The sequence below is a fragment of the Nicotiana tomentosiformis genome, chromosome 3 (assembly GCF_000390325.3).
Source record: "Nicotiana tomentosiformis chromosome 3, ASM39032v3, whole genome shotgun sequence".
In the NCBI taxonomy this organism is placed as follows: domain Eukaryota; kingdom Viridiplantae; phylum Streptophyta; class Magnoliopsida; order Solanales; family Solanaceae; genus Nicotiana; species Nicotiana tomentosiformis.
Genome location: NC_090814.1, coordinates 45385214 through 45406510, shown reverse-complemented (window position 1 = coordinate 45406510; position 21297 = coordinate 45385214). Strand labels below are relative to the sequence as shown.

At 39.4% G+C, this 21297-nt stretch overlaps 1 protein-coding gene across 1 annotated transcript; it reads left to right on the top strand.

Annotated features, from left to right (window-relative positions):
* Window positions 1-9064: 9064 nt before the first annotated feature.
* On the top strand, window positions 9065-11747 carry LOC104112287 (costars family protein). The gene is made up of 2 exons (XM_009622164.4): window positions 9065-9247; window positions 11390-11747. Exons 1-2 carry the CDS (start codon window positions 9167-9169, stop codon window positions 11588-11590), a joined length of 282 nt encoding a protein of 93 aa, XP_009620459.1. The 5' UTR covers window positions 9065-9166; the 3' UTR covers window positions 11591-11747.
* Window positions 11748-21297: the final 9550 nt, after the last annotated feature.

Below are 21297 nucleotides of genomic sequence, written 5' to 3'. Positions count from 1 at the left end.
ATCCTTAACCAGGAATTTCCTTATTCGAGTCATCCTTGATCTCAACTTCTGTAAGTCATAGCTAACCCACAAGTATGCCTCAGACCAAAATTAAAATTTAACACCTAACCATGAAATCAAATTGTCAATAGCAGACTCCCCTACTTGGCTCAAAGCCATAGATTAAAACATTCCATAACTCACAATACCAATACTCTCTTACTGCCATAATGCCATAGTCAGTCCAACGAAACTTCTTCCCAAGCTCATACAACGCCAACCATTAAAATACCTCAATCATCCACTAAGCTCGTATTCATCCTCTTAACACACAAGTCAACTTCCTCAACCAAATTCAGATTCAAATCTCCACCCATACACCCATCGACAGAAAAGAAACTCTCTACTCACATCATAAGGAATACACCTACATAGATTACTCTGCATGGGATAACCCACATGCTTAGCCTCAAACTGGTATCTTGTTATACCCTTTCGCAGTCACAATTAGTATGCAATCACTTAGTCTATCTGAGTCCAAACTCACTAACCAGACATGAGAGTTTGGTCTATCCCAAAATTTAACAATGTGAGAGATCCTTCAAAATATTCATTACTCGAGACTGTTAGTCACATCAAATCTAAAATCAAGCACCCAATGGCTTTTCCTTTACATTTCAAGGAAACACTTCTCGTCATATTCCAATCATCTTAACACATCCCGTGATTACATCATACCCATCACACCATCATTTGGCTCATCGAGCCATAAATTCCATTGTAGGGTCATTACCGTACATATAAGTCTAATTGTACGAGTTACAACTGAAGCTACCGAGCTTAAGCTGCGATCTAAATCTGGCCTCAAGTCCTCCAGACTGGCCCATCACCAAAACATAGAATGCTCATCTCAAACTTCGTTCATGGAATCACAAGCCGGCGATGCACAACTGATACCGAGCGCTCATGTGCGCATACGTATACGTAGAAGGAATTCAAAGAGTTTATATCTCAAGCTGAATCAATCTCGCACGATAAGGAAAGAAAGTTGGGAAGAATATATCCTAAATGCCCTGTAGCCTCTCGAAGATAAGAATGGACGTTATCATACCGATCCGCAAGACTCTACTAGACACTTGCTCATGACTTGTAGAACCTATGAACCTAGAGCTATGATACCACCTTGTCACGACCCAAAATCTAACCAGTCGTGATGGCACCTAACCCAACCCACTAGGTAAGCCAACTTTCAATTATCCAATTCTAATAATAATTATCAAATTAATTTAAGTGAATAAAGATCTAAATCTTATACAATCCCCAAGAACTGGTAGTACAAATCATGAGCTTCTAAGAATAAAGTATACAAAGTGGAAATAAAATAATTACATAGTCTGTTTGAATAATACATAAACAGAGCTTTTATAAATGTAAGGCTACCCTGAACAAGAGGCAGCTACAATAGGAATGTAGGTACATCTTCAAGTCCCGCAACCATCGAGCACAGCAACAACATGAGCCAACATCTGTACGCAATGTGCATAAGTGTAGTATCAGTACAACCGACCCCAAGTACTGAGTAAGTAACAAACCTAGCCGTAGGTTGAAAGTAGTGACGAGCTCCTATCAAGGTCGGGTCCATAACCAATAGTCCACAACAGTCCATAACACCATAAAGCAAATAATACCAGAAGTAACTCAGAGATAAAATGCTCAGCCAAATCATGATTTCAAAATTAATAGTTCTTCCTTTCAAATACATCAGTGAAAACCCAAATCATTTGCCGAAGTTGCCAAAAATATGAATAGTTTGAAAACAATAAATTTCTCCCAAAATCTTTTCAATAATAAATAAGATGTTTCATTTTCCTTCCGGATAACCCGTGTAAAACAAATGCATCACTATGCCCATATGTCAAAATGTGTGAGAAATCATGAATGATGTGATGTTGTACAGCATGAGAAAAATATATCTCTATGCCTATATGTCATGTGTGCATGCCAATGCGATGCAACTCGGTGATAAAATCATAAACAGCCCCTCGGGCAGAACATCACTCATATACAGCCCCTCGGGCAAACCTCAAAGTCACTCGTGCCTCTCGGGCATACCTCACAGTCACTCATGCCACTCGGGTATACCTCACAATCACTCATGCCACTCGGGCATACCTCACAATCACTCATGCCTCCTAGACACTCAGCACTCGGCACTCGCACTCAGTAGGTACCTGCGCTCATTGGGGGTGTGTACAAACTTCGGAGGGGCTCCTTCAGCCGAAGTGCTATAATCTGCACGGACAACTCACGTGCTGCACGGACAACTCACGTGCTATAAAAATAAAGTATATAAAGCATGTTGCAGGCGGGCAGCCCCGATCCACACAATAATCCTCACAATCACGCCCTCGGCCTCACTCAGTCATCAATCTCTCCGGTCTCTCAGGCTCAGAATGTCATGAAAATAGCCTAAAAATGATGATATGATGTATCAATAAATAACAACAGAGACTGAGATATGATATGCAATGAAATGAATATGAATGAGTATGAATTTTCAATTTAAAACAAATAATTAACAGCAATATGACCTCTGTGGGTCCCAATAATACTGGAACATAGCCTCAACATGATTTTTAATATGCTTTTCAGCTCAATTTCTTTAACTCATAAAACCGCATGGAAAATGCCAAGATCATTTAACTACAAAATTCTATAGAAACAATTATGTCACAATTTCTATAGTGCACGCCCACACGCCTGTCACTTAGCATGTGCGTCACCTCCCAACAATTCACGAAATACATATATTCAGGGTTCATACCCTCAACTCTAAGATTAGAAGAGTTACTTACCTCAAACAAGTCGAATCCAATGTCGTACAAGCTAAACAATGCTCCAGAAATCACATTATGTGCGTATCAACTCCCGAACGACTCAAATCTACCACAATTAATTTGATTCAGTCCACACAATTTATAAAAATTAATTTCATATCAAAATGCTAATATTTTTCACAAAAATCCGAAATTACGCCCCCAAAAATTGCCCGTGGGGCCCACGTCTCGAAATCCGACGAAACTCACAAAATACGACAACCCATCCAATTACAAGTTCAACTATACTAATTTCACTCAAATCTGACTCCAAATCGGTATTCAAACTTGAAAATTTTGTTTTGTTATTTTCCTTCTATTTCTCTTGAAGATTCAATAATCTTACACCAAAAATTAAGATTAATTCATGGAATATAATCACAAGAGAGTTAAGAGCACTTACCCCAAGTTGTGTGGAAAATTTCCTCTCCAAAATCGCCCAACCCGAGCTCCAAAATCCGTGAAATCTCGCTTATGCGAGAACAACTTGGCCAGCCATAATCGCTTCTGCGATGCCAAGGACCACACCTGCGGTCGCGCTTCTGCGCTCAAAGGTTCGCACCTGCGGACTTGCCTCTCCCTCAACTCCTTATCTGCGGAGCCTCGCTCGCACCTGCGGGCTCGCAGATGCAGTTAACTCCTTCGCATCTGCGCCCTGCCCAGGCTAAACCAGCTCCTCTTCTGTGTAAAAAGGGCCGCATCTGCGACACCACACCTGCGGCCAATTCCTCGCAGGTGCGATCACACTAGAAGACAGAAATTTTCCAGATTTCTTCTAAGTCCGAATTTAATCCGTTAACCATCTGAAACTCACCCGAGCCCCCTCGGGACCCCATCCGAACATACCAACAAGTTCCATAACATAACACAGACCTATTCGAGGCCTCAAATCATATCAACCAATATCCAAACGACGAATCGCACCTCAAATCAAAATCTATGAACTTTGAACTTTCAAATTCTACGTCTTGTGCCAAAACACATCAAATCAATCCAGAATGACTTCATATTTTGCACACAGGTCACATTTCATATTACAGACCTATTTCAATTTTCAGAATCGGATTTCGACCTTGATATCAAAAAGTCAATCCCCCGGTCAAACTTCCCAAAAATTTATCTTTCGGCATTTCAAGCCTAATTCCACTACGGACCTCCAAATAATTTTTCGGACATGCTCCTAAGTCCAAAATCACCATACGGAACTATTGGAATTGTGAGAATTCGAATCCGAGGTCATTTACATATAAGTCTACATCCGGTCACTATTTTAACTTAAGCTTTAAACCTTAGAACTAAATGTTTCAATTCATTCCAAAACCTCACCGGACCCAAACCAATTACCCCGGCAATTCACACAACAACTGTAAAGTACAATTTGAGCAGTAAATGGGGAAACGGGATTGTAATACTTAAAACGACCGGCCGAGTCGTTACAAGCGCTCTTTATCGGGAAAAAGAATGCCCTTTGACAGCACCGTTGCTCTATATTCATCCCACATTGCTGTTCGAATTTCGTCATTATCCCTTGTGAGGGAATCCACATCCGGCATACTTGGCAAATGATCAAGGTAGGGAATCTCCCTTGAAGGAAACGGCACGTGGAACTCGTACACTCTTGGTCTAACGGGGGGGAGGGGGTAGGGGGGTGGAGTATGCTCCCTCGTCAAATCAGGTCCAGCATTCTCTTCCTCCTCATCATCACCCTCATCAGGGAAGGGTGTGTCATCTCCAGACTCATCGGCATTGTTGTCATAATCACTATTCTCTTTCTGACTCTGTGTATCTGCCAGATCCCGATTAAATATGTCGTCTTCGGACAATTGAGTAAGGACAGGACCTTCAGGATGCTCGTTTTCACTGCACAACCAACAAAATAATGAGTTACTCAAATTGATAAATACTTTACATATAGCTATATCACTTCACTTACAAATCGTAATGTGTTGATATCCCATGATGGACATTATCCTGTTGGTGATGACTCCCGGATGGACCACCATGATCCAACACACCAGAACTAGGCATATTCTAACTGGGCGTTGGTTCATAACTTGTAAAATTCATATCTGGACGGTACCCCCGTGAAATATATGAGTGTTAATACAAATTCAAGATAGAAAAAATAAACATCGTAACACAAAGAAAAATTGAAGTTTACCACTCGTATTGTGGATTATGTAAACAAGGAGAGAAATTATTTCCTCGCTCCTCATTCTTCCGTGGAGATAAGTTTAAATCAGGTCAAACTCTTTCAGCCGGAACCTGTTCGGCTAAAACTGCTCCAAAATAACCACCCGATGACTAAGAGATATCCCTGCTTTGCACAACCTCATTATTGCGAACGTCTTCAACCTTGACGTACATTTTCAATATTTTTATCACAAGAAATTCTCGGTATTCATCCGGAGTCCTTTAAAATTCTTTCAGAGTTTCATCGTACTCGATATTAAACTCAACATAACAAGCAACCCCTTGCGGAGTAACAGAATACGGATATCTTCCGGTTACTTAAAGGTTCACCGAACGTTTGCTCACACTCATTTTTTTACATAACAACGATACCAATTTATCGTACTCCATTGTAAGTGGCAACTTAACATGACATTGTGGAGATAAACTATAGGTTACTGAGTTATTCGCCATCACAACCTCATCTCCCCCCCTCCCCCCTCCCCCCTCCCCCCCCCAATATAATGAAACCCTTACTTTTCACTCTTCAGACATTATGACAAAATACAAAACAACTTAAAGAAGAAATATTTCAGAAGAGTTGAGAATATTTATGAATGGATTCTTAAAAAATTATTAACCTCCTTAAATAGGGCAAAAATCAGTCCGGGGGTATAAGTTTTTTTAGGTATAGCGCCTTAAATAAGGGCTTTATATCCAGTTGAATTATTGTAATGTAAGTTAAGCCCAGAAGAACTATTTGTGGGCCCACAAAATATGTATAGCACGGTAATAAAAGGCGCTATACCTCCCGTCTTTTCAAATTCACGTATAAACGCAATTTTAAAGGGCACTATACCTTAACTGGCAAACGGCCGTTAAGGTATAGCGCCCTTTAAAAGGGCGTTATACATATTTTGGTTATCATCTTTTTTTTTTCACATATTTCGATCGTTTGAGTTCAAAAGAACCATATTTTGGTTCCGGACTCCATCAATTACGTATTTGTCGTAAAGATTTTAGGGGTAGCGAATGTCAATATAGATTACTGAGTTATTCGCCATCACAACCTCATCTCCCCCCCTCCCCCCCCCCCAATATAATGAAACCCTTACTTTTCACTCTTCAGACATTATGACAAAATACAAAACAACTTAAAGAAGAAATATTTCAGAAGAGTTGAGAATATTTATGAATGGATTCTTAAAAAATTATTAACCTCCTTAAATAGGGCAAAAATCAGTCCGGGGGTATAAGTTTTTTTAGGTATAGCGCCTTAAATAAGGGCTTTATATCCAGTTGAATTATTGTAATGTAAGTTAAGCCCAGAAGAACTATTTGTGGGCCCACAAAATATGTATAGCACGGTAATAAAAGGCGCTATACCTCCCGTCTTTTCAAATTCACGTATAACGCATTTTTAAAGGGCACTATACCTTAACTGGCAAACGGCCGTTAAGGTATAGCGCCCTTTAAAAGGGCGTTATACATATTTTGGTTATCATCTTTTTTTTTCCACATATTTCGATCGTTTGAGTTCAAAAGAACCATATTTTGGTTCCGGACTCCATCAATTACGTATTTGTCGTAAAGATTTTAGGGGTAGCGAATGTCAATATAGAGTTTGGAGGCAGCAATCTGGAATTATTTTGTACTACATATGCATTTTTGCCCTTTTTTCCAAAAAGAATTACAAAGAAAAAGAAGGTATCGAATAGAGTTAATAAAATAAAATAGGAGAAAGATTAGGATTATTAAATAATAAAGAAATTATGGAGAAGAAAAATAAATAACGATACGATCATACCAAATTGGTTATTGCTTAAAGTATCTTTTCTCGTTGTTACGTAATAACGGATTTAACAATATAATATAATATAATTGAAGTAATAGTTCAAATAAATATTATATTTAAACAAGGGATTTTTTCTTTCATATACACTATACGAAACCTTATTACTAAAATTGTCCCAGTTTTGAAAATTATCCGCCCTAAATAATGTTTGCTTACAATTTATATACAATCCATTATTAGTGCCTTAAATTAGGGGATTAAATTACGCCATTTTCCTTTTTTCTCTCCTCTTCTCTTTCCCTATTTTCTGTCGTCTCTCTCCATGTACTATCTATTATTAGTGCCTTAAATTAAGGGATTTAGTTATATCATTTTCCTATTTTGTCTCCTCTCCTGTCCTCTTTCTATAAGAGTAAAAGGTTAAAAAAAAAAAAAAACGTTACCATATATACAAATACAAGAGAGATTGAAAACCTCTAGGTTTTGAATAGCAGATTCATTCTTGGCCAATTCACTTTATTCGCCCAACAAATCACTTTAACTCCTGCAGCATAGAGATGGCAATAATGGCCAAGAAAAAGAAAGCTTAATCTCTCAAATTAATTCTTTTTATCACTATTAATTAGGGTGACAATAACTGATTATTTTAAGTATTGGGACTTTTAACTAGTACTATTAAGTAGGAGTATTAACAAGGTGCTCGTAAATTTAATTCTTTCGGTGAAAGAATTAAATTTCGTACAAAGTTGATACATCTACAAATTAAAAAATAAATTTTGTACAAATTTTGATACATCTACAACAATATATAAAGTAAAAATAAATTTTATACAATTAATTATATAGTATACAACATATTTATAACTTATCTACAATTTTCATACATTATTTTTACCCAGTTAAATACATCTACAACATCATACAACTTAAATACAATTTTCATAGAAATTTTATATAATATGTCTTTTGTATATATTTGGCATCTGATTTGTATATATTTTGTATGTGGTGTGTTCTTCTTTCTCTCTAAAATTTCAATCAAAACTTTCTCTCTTAATACAATTTTGATACATATCAACAACTTTATGTAAAGAGATAGTATTTATAACTTAAATACAAATTTCTTACAACGATTCATACATTATACAATTATTTTTCAACTTTCATACAACATTCAAATAAACAAATATATAACTACAACATAATACAACTTAAATACAATTTACATACAACTATAATACAACTTTAATACAATTTCGCAGGTATATTGTATGCCATGAGTTCTTCTACTTCTTCTTCTTCGATTTTCAATCTGAAATTCAGCCAAAATCAAGTCTAATCTTCACCAAACACCTTCAAAATTGAGATATAAACTCCAAAGAATATTCTCAATTGTTTGCAGCAACACCCAATCCAAACAAGTAATCGTTTTTGAAAATCCAAATTCGAATTCAAAGCTTCGAAACTTTTTAATGGTTGTCAATGGTAGAGAATCAAACAACTTCAAAATTTATTGATTGACAATGTCAATTCGAACATCAATTGTGCAACATGAAAGGAAATTGCTAAGTCAAAACTCAATAGTAAAACGATTGAAATCCATTGATGAATTCCATTAAAACTCTATACAACTAGAAACTATAAAAAAAATAAAGAACATCAAATAAAGAAAAATTGGGGAAAAAACAGAGAAGGAGAGATAGAGAGACGAATAGAGAGAGAGAGAGAGACGGAGCTAGAGAGGGGCAAGTATAAAGGGATGTGGGAAATAACTGATATTTCTTATTCAATTCCTAATATAAAGGGATAATTATTTAAAATTTATTTGTATATAATTGATAAATTATATATGACTATGTAATTAAGTTAAAACTTGATTATAGAGGGTAATAAAGATTCATATGTAATATAGGAAGGTAAAAAGCGGTTTAAACAATACAAGAAAATATAATGAATAAAAACCATCCAAATAAGTTGTTCCACTGTCAATGCAATTTAACTGGCTGCAATAACTTGACTGGTATTTACTTGCTATGACAAATTACCTAATATTGTAAGTCACTTTAACTTGTTAGTATAAAATTTTTATACCCTTTCAAAAACTTCTTTATACAGTAGGTGGATATAAGTTAATTCTTTTCATATCAATCGAACTATGGTGTAACGTGAAGAAAAAGAGCGGGGCATTAGGCATATAAAAGAGAGGGGGCAATGTGATATTTCTCTGAAGTTGATGGGAGATATTAAAATATCTACAAAGAATAATCTGATCAAGTAGGGAGTATATAAGAATCAGAAAAATCTGAGAAGAAGATAGATCTGTTCAACTCCATTGACAGGAACCATGAACGTTGAAGAAGAGGTTGAACGACTCAAAGAAGAGATCAAGCGACTCGGCATAGCCCAAGATGATGGCTCTTACAAGGTACCTACTTGCACTACTTCCTATATCTTCCCCAAATCATAAATTCTTAGGAGAAAGAAACAATTTTTACAATTTTAGCAAATTAAAAAAAATATAAAAGAAATAAACTCCTGGTGATAAATTGTTCAATACCCAATTCAATTGGATGTAGTTAATTATAGGATCTGTAATGATTTTCTTTAATTACAGAGGCGGATCCAACATATATAAGCAGTGACCATTGCCTTGAGCTCGAACTACATAAAGAAAGTTTCACAACAACCAACTTTTACAACGTTGATTTAGTCGAAAAATGGGGAAGGGGTATGCTTTTTTCATTACCCAATTCAAGTAGATGGAGTTATAGGATCTGTAATGCAATTTAGTCGGCGGATCCAGCATATAAGTAGTGGTTTATATGTATATAGTAAAAAGTTTAAAAAAATCTAAAATGTGTATAATATATGAAGTGATGCATGGAATATAGTGAGGATACATATCACTAACCCAACTAGCTTGGAATCGAGGCATAGTTACTTCATTGATCATTTGATTTTTAAGGCATGCACCTACTGTCTTCGAATTCTAGATTCCACTCTGATTTTCTGGTCTTGTATCTTATTTACTTTCTTCATTGTCCATGTGATAATCTTTGGATTGCATTTATAATGGGTGAATTATTCCATTCCTTTTCCCCTTATTGATTACTTTAGGAGAGTGAGATATTCTGGTGCAATCAGATAAAACTATTCTTTGTCATTGCAATGGAGGAGACCTATAAACTTATGTCTGGGATACATAAACCATTCTTGGTCTAAGTGTGCACTTTTGTGTTTATCACTAGCATTCGGATTATGCACAAGTTGGGATCTGAACAGTTTTTAGACTTCAACTTGCAGAATTGTTTAATGGGGTTAGTGGAAGAATCTCGCTGCATAAACATGGTGTGGCAGAGAATCATTATGTGTTCTGTATTATTAATCTCACCAGTTAGTTGAAACATTGTTGGCGCCACTGTTAAGATCTGATAGCACAAACTGCCGACTGTGAAACTTTTATTCCAATGGTTCATGAAAGTGAATTGTTTGAGTAGAGAAAATGGAACGGCCGAATATCATTTATTAGTTAACTACTCCATATGTTTTATACTTACACAAGTTAATGTTACTTGGAAGCAAGATTGTGATAAATGGTTGTTATTAGTGTACTTGAACCGCCAAGTGTCTCTTATTCAGCAGAGCTTTAAATTTACTTTGTCAAAGAAAAAAAACTTAGCGAAGGCCTAAACAGGGTCTGTATTGCGTTGCCTGTATTCATTCTTGCTTCTACTTAGTGAATGGCTGATATATCATATAAAGATCCTTGAAATCTATGTGATGCTTGTAACTCCGACGAGAATAAAGATGAATCATACAAAGTTCCCGGGCATATGATATTAATTTCCTGTACCGTGTAGAAACCTTTTCTCATCTCTTGGATAGAACTAGTTTAAACTCCAAACTTTTTGGTTGAAAGAGCGTGCAAAATCAGTACATTTAGAAAAATTACTAGGTACTCTATTCCTGTCTCAGGAAACAAATCACTAGGATTAAGGTAGATAATTAAAGCACCTATTGCTGGTTGGTATCTGAATATCTGACCTTTTGAAATCACAAAATTGATAGGCTTGTTTCATCCCTTTTTATCGACTTTTATTGAAATCTATAGCTTTGTTGTTCAGGAACTAAAAACTATTTTTTTTTCCTTTTCTGTCTAATTTTCCCTTTTTAGTTGGACCAGCTTTGGAGGTGATTCTCTGGTGTAGTTGTTTGTTTTTCCTACTATCACTAGTAAGTCAGTCAATTAAGAAATAGTGGCGACATAGGACTATGAATCAACTAAACAATAATAGAGTGCAAGTATTATAAAAGATTTGAGCTCGAGCCAGTCTCTCCCATATGAGAAGCCTTGCTTGATTGGAAGCTGGGTTTGTCTTTGTTTATGGTTAATATTTGAAAATTCTTTCTGAGAGAAGTTGGTCAAATTGTATTAAGTTTCCATAATACGTATATTGAAATCCTGAATACTTTCCTGAAAGGAAAAATTACCTGTTCAGACAGTTTTCTGGATATGTATTTTTTATAAAACAATACAGGGTGGACTGATTTTGTTTGTCTTGTGAAGGTAACATTTGGTGTGCTGTTTCATGATGATAGATGTGCCAACATCTTTGAGGCGCTCGTTGGGACATTAAGAGCTGCAAAGAAAAGGAAAATACTTACATACGATGGTGAGCTCCTCCTGCAAGGGGTTCATGAAAATGTGGAAATCATTCTCAAACCGCCATCGGTGACTTCTGGTGCTACTGCAGTTACGACTTCATAAATGCTTTTTAATGCTCTCTACCTTGTTTCAGTATTCTACTTTTGATACAAATTTCTGGACATGGCGAATATGTTTTATTACTTTACCTGGAATGGGGCGTGTGAAAGATGAGAATGCTGTACTTCCATTCTTTTGTTATGAAGATATTTTTGCCTAATTTCTTTTTTATTCACATCTCCAGATTTTGACAATTCGTGTTAGATATTATATATATTCCCTTTCAATTTCTGTAGCAGAATGGAATTAGTTTACTGGACTAGTTAGATCCATCCACTGAGAGGGTCTCAGACTCACGCGTGCTACAATAACAATATAGGTCATTTTCTTTCGATCATAATCTTATTTCTCTAAAGAAAATTTACAGAAACATAATTATTTGATCCCCGATTGCCATAGGCAAAACATCAAAGTCAAAAGTTTAAACTTTAAAGTGTTGCCAATGGGGCAACAATACTTGTTAAACTTGAAAAGTTCTTTCCATGGGGTAAGTATGTACAAAAATTCATCCACTTTGAAGGTTATTTGTGTACTTCATTTGAGGAGCGGCAATGACGTTGAGTATCTTTTATCAGTACTTCGTTTTAAGCTGTAAAAAGAACAAACTAGAAGGTTTTTCTTTTAATGACTGGAAGGTTAATAACCAACATAATGATTTGACTGTAATTCTCGAGTATAGTGGTGCTTCTGTTTACCCAAAAAACGGATAGAGTTGAATTTATACGCAGTTCTCAGGATACGTGGTATAATTCGGTACAAATCGAAAAAGTAAGTGAAAATATATCGAATGTTGATTGTAAAAAAGGAATGAAATACAAACCAAACAGAATAGGAAACGATTTATGAACAAGCAAGATGAATCAATATATTAGGCTCACAAAAGGATAATCTCTACTATATCTCTATATGAATATCAATAATCTCTTCAATATGGGAGTGTGTAGATGCCTTAATCTTTTTTTTTTTTTTACAGAAATAGTAGCCACTCTTTTATAGTGGAGGGATACTACTTTGGATATAATAAAAAATACATAGTGGGGATCCCATGATAGATTAGTTAATTTAGCTTTTCCTTAACTCCTGCCGAGATTCTCTCCCGAAGTGCGGCTACAACGGCTCTTGTTTCTTAGCTCGATCTTGGTCGGACTTGATATTGGTCGATCTCTAGATTTCGAGCTCAATACTGACTCAATCTCGATGTTGACTCGGGCTCGGTATTGACTCGGCCTCGGGTCTTGAGTTCGATGACGCCACTTCACATCATAGTTCGATTTGGACTCGAGCTCGATAATGATTTCGAGCCCGGTATTAATCGGCCCCTGAATCTTGAGCTTGGTAACCTGGCTTCGGATCTCATCTCGGTATTATAAAAATAACCCTCGGTCCATCATGTTCCAATCTTGACTAATCACATGAAGGGCAAAATCGATTTTCACCGTATACAGATAGTCTTCTCGTTTCTCGGGAAGAATGTGGTGAGAAACGACATGATTTCCCAATGATACAACTAGATATACACTGATGTTTGCATCGAGCTCGACCATGACGTATGTGATAACTGTCCTGTCGGTCCAGTTACCAAGGCATTAAATGTGTGTCAGACGATGGTCGGCCACTGCTGATATTGAACCGTCATTGCCAACTCTATAAATAGTCCCTCTCTTTACCATTCTTTACTTTAAGATCTCCAATCTCTAAATCTTCTAAGTTCTTTTTCGCATCTTCTGAGTTCTTCATCTATAAATCTGTGATTTTCACTGTAAATTTCTTTCCCAAAACACCCAAATACTTCTAATCTTTGTTCACAGAAATTTAGATGGCCAAAACGTCAAAAACTATTCCTCAAAAAGAGAACGTCTCTTCATCGCGGCCTGCCGGCGACAAAACACTGGTGGAGCCAAGACCTGAGGAGTGTGTTCCCGGGGTGTGTGTTCTCACTTCTAATTTTAAGACCAATAAAGCCTCGTTGGTTCCCGGTCAATGTGAGCCAGTATCGAGGTATATATGCTCGATAACTGAGGGATACCTCAAAAAGGTAAAGAAAGATTGCAACTGGGAGACCAAAGAAGTGATAATCCCGGCTCCCGAAGAAGATATTACTACTCATGTGAAAGGGTTTTTAAGTGTTTATACTTACCTTTTTACGTTGGGCCCCCTCGACCCTGTTGTCATCGATTTTTACCGCCAATACCGTATAATCCTAGGCCAAATCCATCCTTCTTTTTGGCGAATCGTTATTCTGATCCGCTTCTTTGTAAACAAAATCGAGGGGATGCCTTTTACCCTCGACCACCTCATCAGGTTGTACAGCCCCCGTCTCTATCGAGGTGGGTTAATAAAACTTCAGCGCCGGGCTACCAAAATGCTGTTCTCGAGCATAGACGAGGACAAGGATCGAGGTTGGATGGGCCGGTTCGTCCGAGTGAAGACTTCCGACCTAATCCTGGCCGAGAAGATGCCATTTTCCGAGGAATGGAATATGAAGTGTAAGTACAATCCTACTGTTAGCTCCTATTGTTTTGCTCCTTTATTTCTTTCTTACTGATATCCTTTTCCGTGATGTAGTGGTTGCTTGGATTCCCGGTGCAATTCCTAACCTTAAGAGCTGGGTATGGGACCTGACCTCGACCTCTACATATGCTGAGCGCTCGTGGTGCAATTTATCAAAGGGCCGATGGGAGGCCAAAACACATGGTAAGCTTCTTTCCTCCGTCTTTGTTGACTTCGTAAAGCGTTTCTTATTTTCTTTTTATACAGACCTTGGCAAAGATGCCGTTATGAGGCCCTTATCTGGTGAGGAGGAGACTTCGATCCCGACACCGAAACCGGCGAAGGACAAAAAGAGGAAAAAGATCTCGACCTCCGAGGATCCGGAACCTAAGAAGAAGGCGGATCGTAAGCCGAGGAAGAATATCATCCTTCTGACCGAAAACTCTGTTCGGCATCTTAGGGATGAAGATGAAGAAGAGGAAGATGATGACTCCGGGCTGGTGGCCCGAGTAAATGAGCACCAAGGCCCCAAAGGCTACTGAATCAGTAAAGGCAGCAAAGATTCTATCTCGTGATGATGGAATCTTGGAAAGAGAATTGATCGAAGTCCCCGAGTCGTCGAGGATCGAGGCTACCTCCCACCATAATGAGCCAATGGAGGGTACGGCTGCAGGGGCTGATCTCGAGGCCCCTTGAGATGGAGAGAACGCCCCAAGTGATTCACTTGGGGCAATAGAAATTGGAGGCTCCTCGCTTCTCCCCTCGTTTTTCGAGGAGATGATTCGAGAGGCTCCGGCCTTGAAGACCCTTCCCATCGAAGGAGGCCACGGAAGGGAAGATCCCTTATGTGATTATTTAACTGGGGTCGAAGATGCTACCGATGTGAGTGACTTGGAGGTCTCGAGGAAGGACTCGGGTGAGGCATCGAGCCTTTTCAACGAAGTGCAGTGAGCTTTGAATCGGGTAAGCCTTAACTCCCCTTGTTGGTATTACCCTTGTGTTTGTTTTTCTTTCCTAACTTCTTTTCTTCTTTCTGCATAGGCCTCAGCACTTCATCAGGAAGCATTTTCCCGGTCTCGAGCTGAGCAAAGTCGGTATGAGGCTAACCTTTGAGGGCTCACGGCGGAGAGAAATGCCCTTAAACTCTTCTGCGGGCAAAGAGAAGAGGAAATCAAGGACCTCCAAGCCGAGTTGGCCAAGGCTCACCAAGATCAGTCTGACGTGATCGAGCAGGTAATGAAAATTTTAAAAGCTCACGGGCTCGATTCGGGAACGGTGGCTAACATTTCAATCTCACAGCTTCATCAGATGATCGAGGTGATCGGGAAGCTCCGCAGGGAGGTCGATACGATGAAGGCGGGGACCTTGGGTTGGAAAGAAGGCATGGACCGCTTTGCTACAGAAAAAGAGACTACCTTATCCCAATTGTCATCGGCCGAAAGTCAGCATCGAGGCATGAAAGAGAAGAGCTCGGCTCAGGAAAAGAAAATAGTAGAGCTCGAAGCTCGGTTGGCTTCCGAACTTGAAAAGGCCAAATCTGAACCTGAAAAGGCTAAAGCCGAGGCAGATGCGATCGTGGCCGTATACCGAGCCGATGCCAAAGCTGCTCAAGTTTAAGCGAGAGAGGCAGTCGAGAACGCTTAAACTCGAGCATATTGGGTTGTTGAACTCGCCAAGTGCCAATCTCGGAGGGAAACCCTCGAGGAGATCCATGCTCGAGGTTTCAATCTTATCGAAGAGATAATAAAGGCTAAAGAGCTTGAAGCCGAAGCTGGAGCCCTGGCTTCTGATGATGATGATGAGAGCAAGAGCGGGTCCGAGAGCGGGGAGGACCTTGATGGAGAAGAAGCTGCCCCCTAAATTGTTTTTTTCTTTTTTTAATCTTTTTGTGTAGGGTCCTGATTGGACCTTGTAAATGTTCTCATATATATAAAGATCTCTTTTTCCGACGTCTTCATTTCAATTTCTTTCCTTGTGAAAATTTTGTTTCATTCATTCCTTATGAAAGTTTTGTTCAAAAGTTCGAGGCTCTAGGCAATTTGATTGAAGTCGGACCTTGTAGTCTTTATAACAGAGTGAGCGTTTACCCGAACTCGCATTAAGAGTTGTCCTTGGGCTTAATAGTCGAGTGAGTGTTTGCTCAAACTCGAAGTAATGTAGCCCGTAGGCTTTATGGTCGAGTGAGTGTTTGCTCGAGCTTGACGTAAGAGTATCCCTTAGTATTAATGGTTGAGTGAGCATTTTCTCGAACTCGAAGTAAGAGTAGCCCGTTAGCTTTATGATCGAGTGAGTGTTTGCTCGAACTCGAAGTGAAAACATCCTTTAGGCTTTACAGTCGAGTGAGGATTTGCTCGAACTCGAATTAATGTAGCCCTTAGGCTTTATGGTCTAGTGAGGATTTTCTCGAACTCGAAATAATGTAGCCCTTAGGCTTTATGGTCGAGTGAGGATTTGCTCAAACTCGAAATAAGAATAGCCCTTAGGTGATAGATAGTCCTCGAGTGAGAATGGTTACTCAAACTCGAGTTAGGATAGCCCTTAGGATTTATAGTCGAGCGGGGATTTTCTCGAACTCGAAGTAAAAATAGCCCTTAGGCTTTATGGTCGAGTGAGGATTTGCTCGAACTCGAACTAATATAGCACTTAGGCTTTATGGTCGAATAAGTATTTGCTCGAACTCGAATTAAGGTAGCTCATAGGCTATATGGTCGAGTGAGGATTTGCTCGAACTCGAACTAAGAATAGCCCTTAGGCTTAGTGGTCGAGTGAGTGTTTGCTCGAACTCGAATTAAGAGTAGCCCTTAGGCTTAATAGTCGAGTGAGGATTTGCTCGAACTCGAAGTGAAAACAGCCCTTAGGCTTTATGGTCGAGTGAGTGTTTGCTTGAACTCGAACTAATGTAGCCCTTAGGCTTATGTGGGGCTTGATCTCGTTGATTTTTCGGTTGGAAGCCCCCGATTTATGGGATAATGGTCGGCCCTTAAGCCTGTTTGCATAATAGATCACAAAATAGAGGAATTTTTCTGAGATATGAGATGTCGGTAAAGAAGAAATTTTTCTTTATAAGTCATTATACATGTGTTCATGTTTTGTGTCAGGGCTCGAGCAAAATACACGAGCATGGTTCGTTTTGACCATTTGGCCCTTACAATTTTTCCTATCGAAACCTGTCGTCATGAAGTAACTTTCTTGCATCGAACTTGATATATTCGAGGGTAATGCCCCCCAGTATTTGAGGTTTATTGTAAAGAGGCCTCAGATACTATCGAATTGTTCTAAGTTAGCACGATCAATAGTTTTCTCATTAAAAACCTTGCCGAAAAACCCATTTGGTACAAAACCGTTCCAAGGGAAAAAGAGTGCAACGCGTGCTTTCAGGCCTAAAGGCTCCGAGTTGAATAATCCATCCCTGTTTCTGGTCGAACACCTGTAAGGGTTAGTTTTGAAATATAGATGAACATAGGAGGATCGTACCTTAACAGTAGTATCATTTTAGGTGCGACACGTTCCAATTGCTTGGTAGTTGTTTGCCATTTATCACACCGAGCTTGTAGGATCCTTTTCCGGTAATATTGAGAACCGGATACGGTCCTTCCCAATTCGGACCCAGTTTCACTTCATTAGGATTTCGGGTGTTGAGGGTGACTTTCCTTAGTATCAAATCCCCAATTTTAAAATGTTGAAGGTTGGTTCTTCGATTATAGAACCTTTCGATTCGCTATTTTTGGGCGGCCAGTCGGATGAGAGCGGCTTCTCATTTTTCATCCAATAATTCTAGGCTCGTGTTCATGGTTTCGTTATTCAACTCATTTGCCGCATATCGAAACCTGAGGCTAGGTTCTCCGACCTCAATCGGGATAAGAGCTTCGGCGCCATAAACCAACGAGAATGGTGTTGCCCCGGTACTGGATTTTGATGTTGTGCGGTATGCCTATAGGACTTCGGGTAGTATTTCTCTCCATTTTCCTTTAGCGTTGGTTAATCTTTTCTTAAGATTTTGGATGATGTTTTTGTTGGTCGATTCGGATTGTCCATTCCCGCTGGGATGATAAGGTGTTGATAGGATCCTTTTAATTTTGTGATCCTTGAGAAATGTAGTTACTTTGCTGCCGATGAATTGCTTTCCATTATCACATACAATCTTGGATGGCATCCCCAATCGACATATGATGTGATGACAAATGAAGTCTATCACTTCTTTTTCTCTGATTTTCTCGAAAGCCTGTGCTTCAACCCATTTAAAGAAATAATTAGTCATAAACAAAATAAACCGAGCTTTACCTGGGGCCGATGGGAGGGGGCTGACGATGTCCATTCCCCATTTCACGAAAGGCCATGGAGATAGGACCGAGTGGAGCAGCTCCCCGAGTTGATAAATCATGGGCGCATGTCTTTGGCATTTGTCGCATTTTCGAATGAACTCCCTTGCATCTTTGCCCATATCGGTTCAGTAATACCCCACTCTGATTGCTTTCTGGACCAGTGAATCGGCATCGGAATGGTTTCCACAAGTGCCTTCGTGAATTTCCCGTAGGATGTAATCGGTATCTCCTGGTCCCAAACATATTGCCAATGGTCCATCGAACGTCTTTCTATATAGTGTTCCTTCCTCGGACAGGCTGAACCGTGCTGCCTTTACGCGCAAAGCTCTCGATTCCTTTGGATCTGATGGAAGCTTCCCGTTCTTGAAGTACTCTATATATTTATTTCTCCAATCCCAGGTTAGACTTGTGGAGTTTATCTCGGCGTGACCTTCTTCGACCACCGATCTTATGAGTTGTACGATAGTCCCCGAGTTAAGTTCATCATCCTCAACCGATGAACCTAAGTTTGCAAGAGCGTCGGCCTCGCTGTTCTGCTCTTGAAGTACATGTTGCAAAGTCCATTCATTAAATCGATGTAGAGTAACTTGTAGTTTATCCAAGTACCTCTTCATTCGATCTTCTCGGAATTAAAAAGTCCCGTTGACTTGATTTACCATGAGGAGGGAATCACATTTAGCCTCTATGACCTCAGCTCCCAAGCTTCTAGCTAGTTCGAGACCTGCAATCACTGCCTCATACTCGGCCTCATTATTAATCAATTTTGTAGTTCTAATAGACTACCTTACTACATTACCTATGGGTGATTTTAGTACGATGCCCAGTCCGGACCCTTTTGCGTTTGAGGCACCATCCTTAAAGAGGGTCCAGACTCCCGAAGAGGTACCCGATTTTATCAATAATCCCTTTTCAATCTCGGGTACGAAGGCCGACATAAAGTCAGCCACGAAGTTTTCTAAGATTTGGGATTTGATAGCGGTTCGAGGTCGATACTCGATGTCATACCCGCCGATCTCTATGGCCCATTTGGCCAATCGACCTAAAAGTTTAGTTTTGTGCAAAATATTTCGAAGAGGATAAGTTATTACAACATGTATCGGATGGCACTGGAAATATGGTTTTAGTTTCTTAGAGGCACTTATCAAAGCAAGTGCTAATTTTTCTAAGTGTGGATATCTAGTTTCGGCCTCGCCTAAAGTTCGACTGACATAATAAATAGGGAATTGCGTACCTCGTTCTTCTCGAATCAGGACTCCACTTACCGCAATCTCCGAGACAACTAAATACAGATAAAGTTGTTCGTCTGCCTTTGGGGTATGAAGCAACGACGGGCTCGATAACTATCGTTTTAGCTCCTCCAAAGCATGCTGACATTTCGGAGTTCATGCAAAATTGCTTTTCTTCTTAAGCAGAGAGAAAAATCAGTGGTTCCTATACGAGGATCTTGAAATGAATCGTCCTAGGGCAGCTATCCGTCCCTCTAGTCTCTGTACGACCTTTACATTATCTACAACTGTGATTTCCTCGATAGCTTTGATCTTATCAGGGTTAAACTCGATTCCTCGATTGGACACCATGAAACCGAGAAACTTGCCTGAGCCGACCCCGAATGCACATTTTTCGGGGTTGAGCTTCATATTGTATTCCCTCAGTATGTCGAAAGTTTCCTGCAAATGCTTTAAATGTTCTCTACTCGCAGGGATTTAACTAACATGTCATCAATATAAACTTCCATTGATTTTCCTATTTGCTTTTTGAACATTCGGTTTACTAGGCGTTGATAAGTTGCACCAGCATTTTTTAGACCGAATGGCATTACATTATAACAGTAGGTACCGTACTTAGTGATAAATGAGGTCTTTTCTTGATCCTCCGGGTTCATCTGTATTTGGTTGTACCCAGAATAGGCATCGAGAAAACTGAGAATCTCGTGGTCGACCGTGGCATCGATCATACGATCGATATTAGGCAAAGGAAAAGAATCCTTAGGGCATGCTTTATTCAGGTCTTTATAATCTATGCACATTCTATGTTTGTTCCCCTTTTTAGGGACTACCACCACATTTGCTAGCCATTCGGGTTATTTTACTTCCCGAATGGATCCTATTTTAAGAATTTTGGTTACCTCGTCTTTGATGAATGCATGTTTGACCTCGGACTTGGGCCTCCTTTTGTGTTTTACCGAGTGGAATTTTGGGTCCAAGCTTAGCCTATGAGTGGTGATTCCCGGTGGGATCCCTGTCATGTCAAGATGGGACCAAGAAAAATAGTTCATGTTAGCTATAAGAAATTGAATAAGCTTTTTCCTGAGCTCGGGATCTAACCCCGTGCCCAGGTATACCTTTCATTCGGGCAGATGTTCGATTAGCGTGATTTGCTCCAGTTCTTCGACCGTTGATTGGGTAGCGTCGGAATAATCGAGGACCACGAAGGATGGAGGGACCCCATGTTCATTATCTTCGTCAGTCTTCTGATTCTCTAGTTGGGTCGAAGATGATGTTTGTGATTGCTATTTGGTATTCCGTTCCCCCTTCGAATCCGATCCTTTTGTCGACGATAGTGAAGATATCAGAATTACTTCATCGATGGAAAACATCTTTTTCGCGACCGGTTGCTCTCCATAGACCGTTTTGACTCCCTCTGATGTTGGGAATTTCAGAACCTGGTGGAGGGTCGAGGGTACAGCTCTCATATTGTGGATCCACGGTCTTCCAAAAAGGGCGTTATACCTCATGTCGCCTTCGATTACGTGAAACTTCATTTCTTGGATGGTTTCGGCCACATTTATTGGCAGAATTATCTCGCCCTTAGTTGTTTCACATGCCATATTGAATCCGTTTAGAACCAGGGTTGCGTGCACTACCTGATCCTGTAGACCGAGTTGCTCTACGACCTTAG